We start from the raw sequence: 20,880 nt of genomic DNA on the forward strand, positions 1-20,880 counted from the left end.
TACGAGTTTTATTTTCATTATAAAACAGTATTAATTTTATTAAATAAAATATAATGTTTATTTAACACAATTTTAATTTAAACGTTTCAGAAGTTGTAAATCTAAACTATAAGATTTCAAATAGTTTTAGAAAATAAAATGCACTTACTTAAATTCGTTCGAAATGTGAAACGAAAAATTAAAAAAAAAAAATGTAGGGTAATACATTTTACATGAATAATTTTTTGCTTGTTATAATATGTTCTTATAAAAATTTGAGATAATGACTAAAATACAAGGACTTAAGTATTTAAATGCACATGATAATTATTACGTAGCATCATGTTACAAGTTCACGACGATAACAATAGCAATAATGTTATTATTAATTGACCAACTAATGGTGTGTTATCAGTGATTACTTTTAGTTTTTACTTATTATATACAAGTATATGAGCACTACAATATGAAGTGATCTATTAAACAGAGAATCCGTATCGTAATAGTTAATTTTTGTGAATTTTAAACCTTTTTTTTTTGTCACTACATTTTTGTTTTTTTATAGCTATTAATATACTGAATATTGAGCTAATAGTTTAAAAATGTAGAGCTGACTTATGATTGTGAACTGCTTTTCCACTAGTCTATTATTAAAACATGTCATAAGTTAAATGGATCACTTTGTATACTTATACATTATAATATTATGTTATGTATTATTTATATGTTTTTATTTTGTTAATGTAGTTTGTATATAACGCATTGAATGTTACAACATAATGTAATATTAACATATTTATATATAAAAACTTTAAATGAATTATTCAGCTGAAGTTTAATTTAATATAAATTATTAAAATTTATATTAACTTTTTCAAAACCCAATAATTTATTATTATTATACTATACAATATATTTTTACGAAAATAGGGTTATTTTTTTCTAATTCTGCAAACATTTTTTAATTCATAAAAATACTTATTTTGTCCTTAGAGGTAAATTATTGTATAATATTATTAACATAAAATAGCAGCAATTTTTTTTTTATATATATATATATATAATATGATTTTCCTTCAAATATTATTTATAATTATAATTTAAGTTGAGGTAGGTACTACAGGTAATATAAGTAGTACTTTTTGTTTGGACATTTTTTCGTTTAAATATAAAAATAAAAACTTTTTTATAATACCAAACAATACTTATGTAAAATAATAAATATTAACTTTATAATTTAAAGGAAATGTTAATATTATATTAATTTCTATAGAAAAATGTAATATAAAATACAATGTGTACACTTTTTAATAGATAACATTTAAACTTTAATATTAATATTAAATATATTTTTTTTTTGTTTACAATCTATATCAAATAAATCAATTGGTAAATGAAAAAAGAAAAAAAAATACACGAAGAAGACACGAGTAGAGAAAATATCCATTGATATCACTTTATAAATATATATCCGTATAAGTAATAATAACATTAATAAATTATTGGAATTCTAGTGCTATTGGATGGTGTTTAAAATATACGCGTTATCACAGAAGACTAAAAGATTAATTGTTAAAAAAAAAATTGAATTCTGAAGTAATAAGGAGCAGGAAGAAATCTGAGTTTGTATTGTAAACTAGTGTGCCATATATGATCAAATGTGTGATCTACACCCAACAATACTCCAGAGCAATATTGTTTTTCTTCAATGGATAATGTATCATGTCGTGTTCAGATACTTTTTTGACGGGTAATTTTTTAATTGTAAATATTATTTTCGAAGGTGTTGTGTGTTTAGCTGGAAAATAAATTGGAAGAAGTTGGATTATTAGTTGTTCTGTTATATGGGAATGTTTATTGTCGTTTATGTAATTATGCCAGTGTGTGGTTGAAAGTTTTCTTCTAGATAATAATATGTACTTACTAGTTTAGCCTTTTCTTTATAGGATATAACAAGGTAATTATCTGTGTTCCTCAATGGCGGCACAGTTCGACGGTGATTTAAATTTTTTTTAGTACATATCCATATTGATTTATTGTTATTTGAGAGAGACTCTAAATAACATTGATAAATGTGATAAAAGAATACTCTTAAGTGCATTTGATCATTTGTAGAATATATTTTTGTTATTTGGCATTCGTGTAATACATCAACGATTTCGAGCTTATATTTTTTTTTAGATAGAAGTTGTTAAATATGACGTGAGATTTGTATTGTAGATAAGGTTTTTGGTGATGACTTTAATGCTGCGTTTATAATTATTTTTGAAAATGAATATATCACATTTTCAGTTTCTGTGTTATATTTTAGTGATGTTGAAAGATTAATTTTAGTAAATGTTGAAATGATTTCCAGTTTGTCGAGCTAGGTGTTATAGTAGAATATTTTTTCGTTGAAATATCATAACATCTTATTAATAATAATAATAATAATGGAGAATGGGCAGAGCAGTGTCGTTAAGATTTGGTGCCCAGAAAAAAATTAAAAATATTCGCTCTCTATTTTATTTATCATGCATATTATAAGAAAAAAATTGGCGTCCCTTTAAACCATACGCTCGGGGCGCATGCCCACCCCCCTACAGCATGGCTCTGAGAAAGGGTAGATGAAAGAATATTTAAGTTTTAAACTTTTAAATTAGATATATTATTGTTTGGTATTTTTGTAATAAAAAGGTCAAATATATATCTGAGTTATTTATTGAATCAATGCATAACGCTTATCAATTTCTCATATTTTCTTTAAATACATTTTAAAGGGCTTCGGGACCCACTTGAAACCAGTGGAATTGTACCCTACGTGGGGGTTACTAAATTCGCTAATAATAATATGAACAGACATGATAATAATTTGTGAGGAACAGAAATATGAATTAATACAATTCAAATATTTAAGTTTCAAAAATGTCAATTGAGTTTGATCAGAAAATAAAGTGATTCAACATAAAAAGATTATGGTAATAGTGAAAAAAACATCGAATTTTTTCAACTTGTATTTATGTTGGTTTTAAAAGACAAGACTGTAAAATTCCATCAGCGTTTAAAATATATACAGCACCTATGTTTCTCATTCAAATCGACGTATTGATAAGTAGATAAACGACGTCACACATAATCTGAAATCTGATTTTCTGTATTTTTGGTTTAGGTACGTTTGAAAATGGATTTTAATAATAATAAAAAAAAAAATACAATTTATTTTTTTCTTATAAATATTTATTTCCCTAATATGTGTTGAAATTTTAAATTGTATTGTTCGTATTAAATAGTAATGTTGTTAAATAAAAACGCTGACAAGCTATTCACATTTTAAATGGTTATAATACAATAAAGATTAATATTTCTGATTTAGTTAAAAAATAATGTACACTTATTTTGTGTTTTTGTTTTTATGCACATCGCGCACTAAATCTAATCACGGATTAAAATCTACCGTGAAATTATAACATAAAATTGTCGGATGTAATATTAAAGAAATAAATAAGAGAAAAATTTGCCAAGCTACAATATTTTAAATAAAATGCCCATAAATTCGCTGGGTATGCAAAAAGAAGAATCTATAACATACATTTACATACATTATACTATGCCATTACATTAAGTATACATAAATTATTATCATCACATTAACGTTTAAGAGTTTATTATTCTATTTGATTGAAACTTAAAAAAAAAATTCACAGAAACAATATATGAATTAGTAAATAACAAATTCAATTGTTATTTAATAATCTAAATAAATCGAGTAGGGTTTAAGTTTAATTATTTAAAAAAAATAAAAAGATGTGTACTTAATTTTAAATTTGTTGATTACAGCAATGTAAAACAATATGAATTAATAACGTTTTGAGTTTAAAAAAAAAATTATATATATATCTATAAGCTTATCTTATATGATAAACCCTGTGTTTTTTTTTTCAATAGACAATGAATAAAAACATTTATGTCTTTCGTGAAGTCAACGAGGATTTATTTATATTGTAAACGATTTAATTTATTTATGAATGTCCATGCACGTTTCACACTTTCTTTGGTCCGAGAAATCCAATTTAAATTTACTGTCTGTCTGCAGGTCCGTAAACACATTAGGCGGCAAGGCGGCTACAAAACTTGACGTGAGATCTTGAATATTAATACTATAAAGTACTGTATAAAGTACTCAACGCTTCTGCAGAGAACCTTATTGATTTCGTGTAGGCTCTCAATATTTGATTTTAAATGTTATTTAATGTTAACATTTAGACCATTGGCAAGATTGTCACGTTTAGACAATACGTAGTATTATGACAGTGGTATTGTTGATTGTTGTCACGATAATTAATATATTATTACCTATAGGTATTGATTATAACAGGGATGGGCAATTGAAAGTTATCAAATGGGCCAATTTTTAGAAAATTAAAATTTAGTGGGCCAGAGTATAGTGAGCAAAAAAAAAAGGTCAATCAAAATATGCATTTTAATTTAGCATAGATGTAGGCCACGTAGCATAGAGTATAGACGATTGATTTGAAATTGTATGATGTAATTTGAAAATGTAGCGCAGATAAAAAAGGTTCGCGAGCCGCCAGTTGCCCACCCCTGGATTATAATATCAATCTACAAAAATCATCAAATTTGTTTTTCGGTCATAATGCTATAATAGACGATCATATCTTAAAAGTCTAAGTGAAGGTATTTAAGTATTCTGAGTATTAAATAATTAATCATTAGTGAGTTTAGTCTAAAATAGACTATAAAATGGTTTGGCGGTAGGTGTTACGCGTTCAGCAGTGACGGTTTATAAAATGAGGCTATTAAACTCGACAATAATAATTATATTGTACAAAGTTATTTTACACTGCCGTAATAATGCAGCAGTAATAGAGTTTAATATTATACACTCAGAGTTCTTAAAAATGTGTACCGTTTTAGGGTCGTATAACTATTATTATTATAATATGTATAATACTAGCCAGCGACGGTCGGGGCTTAACGACGATACGCATAATATATTATTATTATTATTATGTATAGGTTACCACCATCATCAGACGTATTATACTTTAATATTTTTCGTGACTGCCGTGGTAACTGCAGTTTAACACTCCGATTATCATCGTGAAATTATTATGAATTATGATTTGTATTCTAATACACGCGTGTAGCGTTGTATATAATAGAAATACACGACACTATAACACATGCATAAGCGACCTACTGCGATAATATGTTTTCCATGTTGTTCGTTTGTGTATTAATATAATAATAATAATAATAATGTTATATATTATGCGTCTAATAATGTGCGGCGCGGCAATACGGGGGCAAATGGAGTAACATATATTATTATTATTATTATTACTGTATTATATGCATATTATGTGTGTGTGTGTGTGTTTGGCTGAGATATTATTAATATTGGCCAACGACGACCGCACACCTCGTCCATATTAACAGTCGATTATCCCGAAACCCGATGAATTCCCAAATACACACACATTCACACATATATATTATATGCGTTTAATGCGAGAATAGCGTTTCGTTTGGTTAAGTCGCATAATATTATTGTGACAAAATACACAAAATGTACATTATTAGCCCCTACGACCGCGTACTCTGCTGCACCGTACGGTATTTACATTATGATGCGAATATATATATATATATATAAGGTACGTACAATATTATTGTTTTGTATTTCATCGTAATAGTCGTAAATTCGTAATGGTGAAACGACCAGACTACTGCTGCTGCCAGCAGACGATGACCGGGCCAGTTTTAAATTCGCGCCGCCGTCGTCATCGTCATTTGTGTACCTATAGCGTCATTATTACATTATTAAATGCGTCCGATCGGACCGAGTATATATGGGGACAGCCAACAGCTATAGCTGAAATATAGGTGAAAACACTACGCCGAATGCCGAGCACTGCAGAATTATTATTTCATACTCCGCCGGCAGGCGATGACGATCACAATAATATTAAATAGGTGGTTCGAGAACTGTTGACCTTCCGAATAGCAACTCCCACACGGTTATTCGCCGCGGTTATAATGAACTTTCGAGACGACGTTATGTATATTGATGTTTAAATTAATTTTCCGTGTTTGCTTAATATTTAAAATAAAAACAATATGCGTATTACATGTAAAGCAATATACTTACAACAGTTTAAGTATGACGGTGACGCGTGTGATATATGTTCAAAGATATTAATGAAAGTCGCGTTTTAATGTTTGGTTCACATGAAACATTTAAATTATTCTAATAGCTTTTAAAATATTTCTAAAACTTTCAGTTTTTAGTATAATACACGGTTAGAAATATTATGCAAAATCTTTAGATTCAAGAGAACTGTAAATAGTTTATAATTACAAAAAGTTTTAACATTTACGATCGTTCACAAATATTTGAAACTAATTAATTACACTGTCGAGGTTTTAGAATATTATATGGCACTTGAAAGACACTGGAAAAGTTAGAATAATTTATTAGTTATCATAGCTAAAATTTAATATTACTATAAATACCACGTCGTAAGTTCTTCAGGGTAAGAAGGCTTCAAGTAGCACTGACGTACCTGATAATTTCTCACAGTTCTTTACGTTAAGTTTTAGTTAAAGTGCAATGCAATACCTTTATAGTCCCTATGCTATATGAACTATAATATATTAATATGGTAAGGAGGGAAATGCGATAAGTCACTGAAACTTGTCGACAAGTTTATAATTGCTTTTAAAATTAAATTGAATGGTGTTTAAATGTTGATAACATTAAAATAATTTTTTTTTAATAAGATTAAATTTTTAGACATTCTATAAAACAACTAAAATAATTCTATTTAAAAAATTGACTTCAAAATATAATACATAATAAATACCGACTACCGATATAACAATTGATAATAATGTTACACTAATTAATTTAAAATAGTTGTAAACACTTACAATTAAAAATCATGACTAATCTATTCGTATTATGTTTATTATTTACGATAAATATAGTAAAACATTTTTAGATAATTTTAAACAAACAATAAATATACTTTGATAAATCAAGTAAAAAAAAAATAAACAAAACTTTTTTAAATCCACATAAAATGTATTTGATTACATCTATCTTATGTAAATTTAAAGTATTTTCACATATTAAATACTACTTTTGATAAAAGTGAGAACTTAATGGACCAAAAAATCAAGTTAAGTGTCAATTTTATTACACGGATTGTTTATTTAAAAAAATATACAATTTTTGTAGGTTAAAACTTTTTTTTTAATTTTTAATTTTATCAATAACCTATCAAAAACAATGCTTTTAATCATTATGATTGGAAAATATGACTTGTCTTGGACGTATATCTGCCGAAAAGTACTTGATAACGTATTATCATATATTATATTTAGTCCTACTTTGTGTGATGTATTCGTGCTTCTTAGGTATTCCTAATATTATGTTTTCAAATTTGAATCAAAAAATTGATTGTTTTGTAATTAATCCAGTTATGTGGTTATTTAATAAAAACCATTGAACATTAGAAGTACTAAACAAGTTTATAATAAGTTTAAATATTCTTATTGTACATCATCAATTCGTCACCATGTATTTATCATTGTTATAAATTTAACATATATTGTAGGTACTTATAGTACGAAAAGGGTTATGTATAGTTCTGATATTTCGACAATCTCTTGGTTTACGATATTATGAGTCTATTTTTTTTTTTTTTATTACGATATTAAAGGGCAATTCAACAATATTATATTATTTTACGTAATAATATAATAAATAAAAAAGACGAACGAAATCAGACATTGAGGATTTGTTTATATAAAACACGCTTTATTATAAATGTGCAAGAAAAATGCTAATCTTAATGACACAGTCATTGTGCTTGTTGATTTATACACAAATCTCTTATTTTAAAGTTGAAATTGCATACATTTCAGACTTTCAGAGGTGTACACAATATTTTCGTTTATTTTTGACACACTTTCACACAGATCATTATTGTTGTGATTCTGTTGTTTTTGTGTCAATAAGTGTGACATCTTTAAGCGTATAGCCGCTAATATGACACCTTATATTGACCAATTAAATCGAGAATTTTTCGAGTTGCTTTAAGACTAACCAACAACCATAGAAAAAAAACCAAACGACATTGTATAAAATCAATTCATAACAATCATTGTTATATTATTATAATACGTATTAACTACGCAATACAGTTGAATTCACAATTCATATTAGGTCTAATGCTGTTGAATCATTTTAAAAACAGGTAACGGATTGACCGTAAAAGCAGTGGTGCCTCGGTACAAGGTCCGCGGGGAGACAGCCTTGCTCCGGTGCGACTTCGAGCTGGAAGGTGCTCTCCTGTACGCCGTCAAATGGTACCGTGAAAACGAAGAGTTTTACCGGTTTGTGCCCAAGTCGAACCCTCAGAAGACGTCTTATTCGGTGGATGGGATTAAAGTCGACGTAAGTATTCCGTAACTTTTTTTCCCCGCCCTATACCATCACCAATACATCCCTTTCGATGCGGTCGTGTGACGATTAAACCGGCTTTTTATATTTTACGTATTTATTTGTTTGCGCAGCACACGCAGTCTAATAGCCGACAGTTAGTGTTGAGAGACATAACGCTGAAAACCACAGCTAATTACCGGTGCGAAGTTTCTGCAGAAGCGCCGTCGTTTGCTTCCGCACAAGATGGTGGCCGAATGGAAGTTATATGTAAGTATATAGTGATTTACGAAATTTAATTTAATCGAGCGACCTCATCTGCAGTAACGTCATTACCATAGTCACTTTATTATTATATTATATGGATTAATAAATGACTTTGAATGAATAATTTAATAATGAGTAAATATCGAACAAATAGCAACAACATTTTTATGATTTGTGACCGGAAACAAGTTTGCAGATTCACTAAAAAAAGTTTATTCGTCATTAAACAAACTTCAATAATATAATATTATTATTGATTAAATGCTAACCTATTCATACTAAATATGAATAATAAGAAACGGCAAAGTTATATTAAAATTAATCATCGCAATTTTTTCTTGTGCGAATAGTTAGGATTAGTAATGATGCCATGATAGAAGTATGTAAGTACTCTTTTCTTTATACATTCATTAAGCGTTCATTGTGACATTGTTAATATTATTTTGAAATACCATTTATGAGTATATTTAGTTCAAAATCGAACAACAATTATTTAAACGATAAGTTTTTATATTTTTATAATTAAAATATATAAAATATACCTAAAACGCACTTTTAAAAACTTTGTTAATTAAAATAGTACAATTTTATTATGCAAACTGAAATTATATTATTTATTATTAATAAGTTAAAATATTAGAATTTTTCATAAAATATAAACCTTAGTTTACATAGGTTCACGCAGTAGTTTAGTAAATTTTTTTTTATTACAGATAAAATGTAAATATTATAAAATTTAAGTTTTCATTCCGTGCAAATCACTTGAAAATGTAATAAAGATAAGTAATACAATTAAAAATTTAAATATATTTTCATGGTAAAATGTTAATGTAATATAACTATATAAAAATATTTGATAACTAGTATGTTTAAACTGTTAAATATTTATAGTTATTTTATTAGTAAAAATTAAAGATAATTCATAAATTTTGTTAAAACTGCCAAAGGTAGTATTTATTTTCGGCTATAGTATTTAAAGCAGATTTTATAACTTGTAAGGCTAAGATCAAAACAAAGGATAAAATACGTGTATCTAGTAAATACCCATCATCAATGAGTTATAATATTACCTACCATATCTAAATACACCACTCAATATATTGTATAGTGTTATCAAATCTATAATTAATGAAATAATATTTTTGTTTTTTCAAAAGATCATTACATTCAATTGTTATTAAAAATAAATAACAATTTTATAGTGCCTATTAATATTACACACGTGATAAACTGTCAACATATTTAGGAATTTCAATTAAACATACCTTTAAGTAATTTATAAAATAACGAGTTTACTTCAATGAACGACCCCAAAGTGCTTTTTTAAAGAAAGTTAATTAAGAATTTAAATTCATTGAATACTTTTAATAAAAAAATATTAGAAAAATTAATTCTAATTGCATGCGTTGATACGGTGTTCGAAGTAAATTCTCATTCTGCTGTTACTACAAAACTATAATAATATTGTATAATATACCAATATACTTTCAAGTTTTCAACGTATACCAAAATTGCCCCTCTCGGGGCAATTCATTTGTGAATTAATATATTTCACGTAAATATTTTGTTCACTAATTTTATCGATTTAAGCTACGATAGTTCTCGGAATTTTTCCAATGTTATATAAATTAATGTTATCTCTTGTTCAATTTCACCCAGTTCAAAACTAAGCAATCACAATTATTGTAACTTTTCAAAAACAATTAGACATTTTTTTATTTTTTATTCACTGTAGAAGATATTTAAATTAAACTATTACGACTTTACAAGTATAACGCTCAATGAAAGAAGAATAGTAACATAGTATAATACAAAACAATGTCAAAGAATTCCAACTTCAAATGTATAGCTGCCGTATCAATTAATAGCAGACCAATATTATACAAATCGTATAATTATATAAAAGCCGGATATGATAAATATTGCTTATTATATGACTTTTTAATAAGTATACCATATTTTTATTTTTTATTACACAGAGTGAAATATTTTAATTTAAATTAAATGAACATAACATCATTAGATTTCACATTAATTGTTTGTTAAATGAATTGGTGATTTAATAATAAATAACATTTGAAATTTTGGAATGCTCAAAGGATACATTTTATAAACGATTGTATAAAATGTATACATTTAATGTAGTTATGCAGTTCAATATACACAATTAAATAACATATTAAACCGTATATATAAAAGCATGAGGGTTATAGATATGTATCGGTGTGTCCCTAGTCCCTCATTAGTATATCTCTTGTAACATAAATTTAAATTTAGTACAAATTCTAAAGACCTTCATACAAATAACAAACTTAATGTACATAAAAAGTTGATGAACATCTTTACTGGAGTTTTGTGACAGACAATTTGTTATTGTATACTTGTATTGTGCTAGTATGTACCTCAAAAATCTTGTTTCTCTATAAAGAATTTTGATGTATTTCGAAACGTTTATTTTATTTATTAATATTGAATTTGTAAAATTTCCTGAGTTTGCAGCACATTCAGATAATATTATGTAAGTAAAACATTTTTAAATATCCACGGATGTATAATGCAAATATAGGAGTAAGCCATATGCCATTAGAATAGATTCAAAAATAATTTTTTTTCACGATAACATTATACACTTTAATTTAATATTTTCTTAGGTAATTATAATTACCTAATATAATAATAAACATATAAACCTAATGAACGTTTGCTAATACGGGTTTTTATATAGAATATAACAGTTTAAACGATCGCTGCTGAGGTGTGTTACAACAAAAATTGAGAAATTAAAATCACGTAATACAATTCGGTTGAAGCGATGATGTGCAATATGTTTTTGTTGTGTATCTCAATAGAAAAATACTCTAAAGTGTCATGCACGGAATCGATAAAATTGTAATTTTAAAATCTAAAAAATATAAGAACAAGGGTTTGTTTTATGCACGCATACTGGTATAAGTAAAAGCTATTGAACTTTAGCTGTCACATCGTACATGTATCAGAAAGTATAAGAACAAAACGCCGTATTATATTATTCGTTGTGTGTGCATGTGTGTGAACTATTGATGAGAATATATACGATGGTCTAGCGATGTTTATATTTTATTTTCTGTTTTTTTTTTTTTTATTCAAAATGCAAAAGTACCTCTCGGTACGAAACCCCTTGACGTTGGTGACACTACCGAGATTTCAATATCCCAATGTTAGTCTACGAATTTGGGTCAACCTTTTTGTTTGTTGTATGAAAAAACCTTGGACGAAAAAAATTGTATTTTAAACCTTTAATCAACTTCTACCCTATAATAATGTTTATAGATATAGATAAATAAAATATAAATTCTAATATTAGGATATATTATTCATGTGACACATAAATCAAAAACAATATTTACATATTTGTAGTTATTGCAAACTGGTTTTCAACCGCAATTTTTTTTAATTGACACAATTTTTTATAATAATATGCATTTAGTAGATATATATTATGTAAGAATTTTATTATTTATATATATCAACAGCATATTAATTAGTTATACAGTATATGCATACGTTGCGCATATTGTATATATGCATATAATATTAAACAATATTATACTTGTTTACCTTCGGCTTTGACATTTCAGCTAATTCATAAACTAATAAACTTACTTAAATTAAAAAAAAATATTAATTAATTGAATAACTTAACAAGAATTTTATTTTGATATTATTAATTATAGACCGTATCAAAATATTTAAAGTAGGTAATCAAAATTATATTTTGCATTAACCAAAATATATAATATTATAAACATGATATCAGTAGGTAAATTCATTTCAGAATAATATTTTAAAAACTTCTCGTGCCATAATCATATGTTAAATGTAACAATTACATAAAATAATATTTGGTGTACTGCAGTTTAAAATATTATCTTAAATTTGTTTTTTCTTTATATCTGCCCAATAAATCTATTTAAAATACTATCAAAACATTCCAGGATCTTCCACGACTGTAAATTTTGAGTTTACTGAACTCGCCGACATATTATTGTATAATTATCTTTGTTGATCACATTTTATAACTATAATTGAACCACAAATTACAGTAGTATATAATATACATCTATATAATATTAATATATAGGTTATTATTCTATAAACTATATTTTTATTTTTAATAAACTTAGTCTTATGATTTGCATAAATAATGTGGATCAGTACATATTTTTATTATAAAAAAATCTTTTTGGTTTCATTTAATAATATTTAAGTGTTTTGTATATAACAAGAGTAGAAATAGTTGAAAAGGATTAAATAACCAACTCTTTTAAATTCTACACAGTAGATATTTTTAGAGACAAATAATAGAGCATCTTCCTAGTAAATTACAAAAATTACTGAAATGCATTGTCACTTTAACTGTAATATACCATTGAAAACTCAGATTCAGATTAAACTTTTTTTTATTATTTTACAACTTTTTACAGTCCTAGAAACTCAAAAAGTATAACCCACTCGTTAACCTATACTTTGTTTCTTTTTCAGATTTTTGTTTTAAATATATTTAAAAAATTAACTGATTAAATTTTGATGACTAAAGATATCTTATAAGTAGTATCTAATAAATATCTTATACATTTCAAGTTTAAAATGTTGTCAGTATGCTTTTATATAAGCCGTGAACTTTCAAATCTATGTGCGATGCTTATCGCACTTTCTTTATTGTCACGTGTTCTATACATGACGCTGGTTCTGATTTGAGACAACATTGGACGCTATGTACTTTGAAATTAGAATTCGGTTGGCAAACAAATACGTATTCTGTCAATATGTTTACTAGAGATTCAGATCTAACAGCAGAAATACAGAAGGGAATTTCGTTTTATGTATTAAATGTTGTGGCATTTATATTATGGCACTAACAAAATGTTCGTTTACACAGGAACAGTGAATTAATTTAATAAATAAATAATATCTTATGTTTAAAATGTATTACCTATATTTTTTACCGTGATTTTATATTTTTGTGAATTTCTCGATGCAACAAAGAAATCATTAAGTCTACGTATAACTACGTAATAGTTGGTACATATTTTTATATTTTTATATCATAATAATATATTAATATTAAACATGATTCAAGCGAATTATATAAAAACAATTTTTTCTGTATATTTTGAATTAAGAGACCCATTAAAATTAATTTATGAATTAATTATGTATCTTATAATTGTTGTAAACGTAAATATTAATTTACTATAATTTTAATTCCAGTCCGATAACTCAAAGTTGAAGGGAGATAAAAATTCGCTTCGAGATATGTATTTTTCGAGATATCTAACTTAAATTTATATTAATTTATATTTCTAAAGGAATAAAAAAAAATTCGAGTTTTCAAGTTTTTCGAATTATCATGGTTTGAATTATCGCGCCTCGACTGTATTTTATTCTTTTTTTAATTACTATACATTTTAGTTTACAAAAAATAAAAAACATCAATTATTGTAAATTTAATAGACGTAACAATATATTTAAAACAGAAAAATGTATTTAGAAATAATTTTTCATAATTAACTTAAATCATAAAATATGTTATATTGTATTTTAGATATAATACAAACTGAAATTTGATCTCCGTCATTTTTTGCTGGAAAATTACATATTATTTTGTACGTTTAATCAATGACGAGTATACACTGGTATATTGTTTTCATGGATTACATTTTTGTTATAATATTTTTTCATGACATATGCAATTACACTATAACATAATATTTAAAAAGGATATCAATTGGAATTTATTAAAATTAAATTCTGCAATGTATAATATGAATTATAGCCAAAAGTACAATGAACAAATATAATTCTGGGATAATTAATTAAAAATAATATTTTAATATTTTTCATTTTTATTAAATGCGTGCAAAAAAAAACCCATAGGTATATCGTATTATTTTATAATTTGAAGAGTTGATATATCTATAGTTTAATTATTTGCATTATTTTTTTCGTTTACAAACCATTAGTAATAAACCTAAATGATTTTTTTTTTTAGGGTAGGTAAAATAAATGCTCCAAAAGTTTCATGTACTCAATGTAAATGTATATATATTTAGGATTCAGTACAGATAGTATTTCGGTGTTGCATTATATAGATGAGAGGTCATTATTGTAATTTTTCAATAGTTTTTCAGCAAAATTCTAAAAACTAACAAAAAAAAAAAATAAAACCACCACCTCAACAGATTTGTATACGCAGGAGACTCTGCAGGGATCAACCAAACTTTTTATATTATTTTATAACTTTTAAATAATTCTGCAGAGAGTTGAAATGTTTATCGATTAAATTTTCACTTTTTTTTATTTATTATAGACGTATATAATTTTTTTTAAATGTAACTGACGACGCAGACCATATTTTGGATTTCGTATGTACACAACTTTGAAAATATTAATTATTTACTCATAGTATAGTAGATGGAGAATATTCATACTTGAAATTTTAGTACTAGGTACTCATATTATATTCTTTATTATATCCAATACATTCATTATTTTTATGATCATTTAATATTTGAAAAAGTTCCTATAAATTACATAAACCAAAACCACGTTCCGTTAAGAGTAGTTTTTATTACGTGACAATTGCATAGCTTTCGGGTTGTTAAAAAAACAATACAAGGGGCCGAAGCAAGCAGAGCGGGACGAATAACCAACACTCTATGGTCTGCAGTCTCTGGTTTCTGTATCCTTTTTGTATATATTACCAACGTTTATATTGTTTAATTTGTCAAAATATCATGATACCGACGGTTTCAACTGATCACGGGGTTTCAATGAATTATATTATATTTTGAGTTGAATAATATTATAGTATGGTTTTATACGACCCCTGAGAGATTCAAGTGAATTTATAGCGAAATATAAATAAAAACCGTGTCCGAAAATTAACACAGTGAAGATGGACGTGTATGAACGTATCAATACTGCGTGTGCGCGAAATTAAAACGCACAGAAATTCATGAGTATATTAAAAAATCATTCTGAAAATGTTATTTAATTTCAATCAATTAGTGTATTATTTCAATATGAAATTCAAACGCTTTTATTTTAATATAATTTCATGAAATGTATTTAAAAATGTTTTAAAAGCTCTTTAAACTTATTAATCGATTTAAAAATATGAATGTAATTCGTTTTTTAGGAACTAAAGAAATTAATTTAAGTGGTTCGTGTAACTCTTGTAAAATATTTCTTTATTCAATATCTATGCGTACAATTATTATTTTGTTTAATTTCTTTCAAAGAATTTGTTTACGATTTTATCATTAACTTACTCATTTATAAAATATTAAAAATCGTATCCAATTAACAATTTATCACGCGTTTAATCTTTAAGTATTCAATATGGTTTATTATTTATGATCAGTTCAGAATATTTAAAAAAGATATTAAACATAAATATTAATTAATTTTATACTAATGCATTTTAACAATAATGACTAATGAGTAATGACCATTATGCATATTATTATCCACTAATTGTATAAATATTTAATATTTATACTTACATACAATTTCAGGAAAAATTATACAACTCATTTTTTATTAATTAATTTAATTTATTAATTTATTGGAAAAATATTTATGAATACCATATTGCATTATAATTTTACGTTATATATAATGTTCTTAATTAGTACTAAGTATTATTTGATTCTAGCGAACTTAAAACCCCGTTGAAATAGTATTGTACAGTTTTAATTAATATAATAGATAATCCATAAATATCTTTAACAGTGTAAATAATATTTTAAATAATGTTAGACAGCAGACAAACACTAAATACCGTAAAAAATATTTTATATTTTAAAAGAAAAAAAAGTGAATTTTAAAAAGTGCAGTAGATTTTTATATATTATAGTATCACCTATTTAATTATCTCGTATTTTATTCAATCATTGATCACGCTTGTCGAGTAAAAGAATACCTCCTTCTTATAAATGTAGAATATAGGTATTATTTAGTATTATTACCTGTACCTACGGCAGTTTGTGTTGTTTATTGCTCGTCGTAATATAGCAAAATGCGAGTACGTCGATAGTACCGCCGTCCATCATATATAATATATTGACATTACGTCGGATTGGTCATCGACTATAGTAGTCATCGATGTGTATTTATATGGTATTATTATATTATATATTTCAGTACTGTCAATCGCATTTTCGTACGAAAAATACTTCCCAGCCTTATGAAACAGACATTTTTCTCCTCTCTCTTTTTTTTTATGATTAATTGTCGTGATCGCTGCGGAAAGGTAACCTCCAAAATGCATTGCCATCGGTGGTGTGTACACAAAGCACGCAAACGCACACGCATACATATTATATATATATATAAATATAATATAGGTACATTGTATGCGTATCGTCCTATACGATGGGAGGGGTTGCGGTCGTAGATGAATTTGCCGTTCGACGTTTCGGGAAAAGCTAAAGAATTTCGTGACGGGTGTGATAAATTAGGTTCTCCGACTTGGACAATATTTCACGTGCAACACACAAAAATATAATACACTTGATTGGCCGACTACGCGCTACTTTACGATTCTCCATTTATCGATCGGCATCAGCTCGAACCTATTCTGTCGGTGTTGCTCATCATTGCGAAAGCCAAACAAAACGGGTACGACGACGTTTGCAGGTACACCAGAAACCGGGTAATATTGTGTAACGTACCATAAACCCAGCCCTTATAAGTTATAACTAGGGCTCAGATTTATATGTATTTATGAAACCAAAATATGTATTTACGTTAGCAAAATATGTACATAAATATGTGCTAAAAAATCAAAATATGTATTTTACTAATATGATTTATTTATTAATATTTAATTATATAATATACCCATATCAGTTTCTAATGAAACAAATTATATTTTAAATAGTAAAATTACTTTAAAAAAAGGTGTTACAAATAATAAAGTATAAATTAAAAAAGCTAAAAAATTTTTAATTATCTTGATTACAATTTATGATGACAGCCATTTTGAAATTTTGAAATTCAAAAGATCTTTGATTTGGTCGTAAAATTGCCTTATACCGACTAAAAGATCTTTCGGCTTCCACTGATGTCATTGGATAATATTGCATTTTGACTATGTTTGAAGGAGTAAGTTATAAATCTATCGTAGATTAAGTTAAATTATAATTGGTATTATTTTGTTACTATTTTGTACTTTTGGAAATATGGGAAATTGTCTGAATTGAAAAATATAATCGTATATAATTAATAATTATTAAAAAATCGTAAATGAACGAATTGTAAAAATATGTAGAAAAAATGGAATAATTGAGAAATATAAAAAAAAACATGTACTCATGGCAAAATATGTAAAAATATGTAAAATAAAATATAGTTAATTTCATTGGAAATCCCTTGAAACGAATTTATCACTTACCTAAATTAATTTATCAAGTCATAGTAAAAATATGTATGGGTTATAGAAGTTTAAAGCGCTAAAAACATAGTTAGGTATTAATATATTATATAAACATAAAGAAAAACTATGCGCTAAAAAACAAAAATATATAAATACTGATTATATTGTTTTGATACGCACATTTTATTTTTAATTTAGACAGTTACTTTTTAAATTATATAAAAATATCATTGTAATGTTCCGCATCTCTATGTTAATGTATATAGGGTGTCCCGTAAGGATTCACTCATTGCGGTATATCCTGAAATAATAGATATATCATAATTCTGGTTTTTAATAAGATTCACAGAGACAAGAAATACAAATATTTTATGTTTTAATTTATTTTAATGTTTTGATAAAAAAAGTTGAAAAATATATTTTTATTTAATTATTTTCAAAAAATTAAAGATAGCCATTTTGTAGAGTTCATTTTTCTGAAAATATTGATGTTTCAACATTTTCATTTCATTAATTTCCTAATTTTTATTATTTTTCTAGTTTCGAAAAGCCGGCCTTACGAGCACGTGGGCCACATGTTTGATACAAAAATACTACTATCGTATTAAATGATTCACAGTTTTTTTCAATACTAGAAAAAATATTAAAAATCAGGAGATGAATGAAATTAAAATATTGAAATGTCAATATTTTCAGAAAAAATGAACTCTACAAAATGGTTATCTTTAATTTTTTGAAAATAATTAAATAACAATTTATTTTTCAACTTTTTTTATCAAAACGTTAAAATAGATTAAAACATAAAATATGTGTAGTTCTTGTCTATGTGAATCTTATTAAAACACTAGAATTATGATATCTCCATTATTTGAGTAGATATATCAATGGGTAAATCCTCATGGGACACAATGTATAGAATATATTATCAATGTGCAACATATTATGCGAAGTGTTTATAAATAAAAAACTGCCTTTAAAGTACATTTAAATTTACGTATTTATATTTAATTAGTAATGTACTAATTCAATTAGTTAGATTTAACTAAGCTTTAAAATTTTATTCAAAAATTCATGTCAATAAATATATAGATATCGTTACACACAGCGATCAATAATATTAATCGGTTAAAAAAAAACTAGGAAAAAAAATACAAACAACTATATATTAAATATTGATATGTTAATTAGATGTTCTTCGTTCCACATTGACAAAATGACAATATACAAAGCACATGATACCATTATTATTGTTACTATTGTCAGGTATAAGTTTATAAGTTTAAATCTATTAAAAGTTTTTAGCAATTCACATCAATAAAATGCATCGTCTACTACCCGTAAACATACATATATCTACGACGTTTGTATATTATTTTAATAAATATTTGCTTAACGTTTTCAAGAACAAACGTCTGCACGTTATTGGCTTTACGCGATAAAAATAAATAAATAATAATAATAATAATAAACATAATATACCTACTGCACGCCTTGTCAACGAAACCGTATGGCAGTACATAAAATATTGAGTTGCAGTATAGGACTTTTAAACGCAATATTTGAAGGAAACCCATTAGACGCGCGTGTCAACGAATAAAATAATATATTATGTATAACATATTATATCGTATGGAATCCCGAAACCCCCGACCGTTGAATTAATAATTGCCGGCTTAAAACGTATTCATTCGTTGGACTCTTCATCTTCACTTCGGAGTTATTCGCCTGTCACAATGAGAAACGTGCGAGCTCTGTGAAAGAGAAAAGGTAAAAAAAAAAAACCAATGGGGTAAGATAAAGCATCAGCTGGATTTAAAAAATTGATACGGATGAATGTAAAAATAAAAAGTACCAGAAAACTGTGCGCATTAAACTGTCGAATAAGAATATAAAAATATAATATCATTTTAAACGCGTGTAGTTAAAACGTTTTCTTAATGCTCTAGTTAAAAATAATAAATAACCTACACATTATTATTAAATTATATTAAAAGTTACACGATCTTAAACCGAATGTTTGTTTTTGAAAATTATCATACCGCAAACATTTGAAAACATTGCATTCGTGTTATTGTTGCGAACAATGCAATTAAAAAATAAACTGTACTAATGCAATGTAAACGAATATACGATAATTATTACTACCAGAGATGTGAATAAATAAAGATAAAAGTTTATTTTTAAGTTATTTTATTTCTTGGACATTTTGATAATAATATTATTATATTATACGGATGTACAGAATTATTATACGCGTATTAAACCGTGGTACGTAAACCGTAACAATAATAATATAAACGATGCATTTTGCCAACGATTTACCTTCGCTAAAATCATTTTAATTATGTATCGTTATGACCGCGGTTAACATTGTCTATAATATTTTTATTATAATTTGGACGATAGGCAAACTGAACGATTTGCAGCACACATGATCGTTTCAGAAAACCGTCATAACATTTTCTAACTATATAATATTATGATATACGTACACCCAAGAATAATGGTACTATCACAGTTTTATTTATATGGCAATAAGACATGTTATAATGTCTTGTAAAATTATTAATGTATACACATTAATACATTATTATTATTATTCTATATTGTGTAATTACTGTAAGACTATTAGTTTGAATTTTGATTTAAATTAGGCGAATCAAAATTTAAAAAAAAATTATGTTATTAAATAAATAATTTACAGTAAAAAAGGATGTTTATTATCCGAAAAACAATAGTTTATATTAATATAGAAGATTTCTTA

At 26.0% G+C, this 20,880-nt stretch overlaps 1 protein-coding gene across 2 annotated transcripts in view; it reads left to right on the plus strand.

Moving 5' to 3' along the window:
• The window catches only part of LOC113554005, a 76,403-nt gene that overhangs the window by 23,517 nt on the left and 32,006 nt on the right, over window positions 1-20,880 (plus strand). For both annotated transcript variants that reach the window (XM_026957633.1, XM_026957632.1), the window contains exons 3-4: window positions 8,244-8,443; window positions 8,563-8,698. In XM_026957633.1, coding sequence (XP_026813434.1) covers window positions 8,244-8,443; window positions 8,563-8,698 — 336 coding nt within the window. The remainder of the gene's footprint in view (window positions 1-8,243; window positions 8,444-8,562; window positions 8,699-20,880) is intronic.

This window comes from Rhopalosiphum maidis, chromosome 2, assembly GCF_003676215.2.
Source record: "Rhopalosiphum maidis isolate BTI-1 chromosome 2, ASM367621v3, whole genome shotgun sequence".
Taxonomy (NCBI): domain Eukaryota; kingdom Metazoa; phylum Arthropoda; class Insecta; order Hemiptera; family Aphididae; genus Rhopalosiphum; species Rhopalosiphum maidis.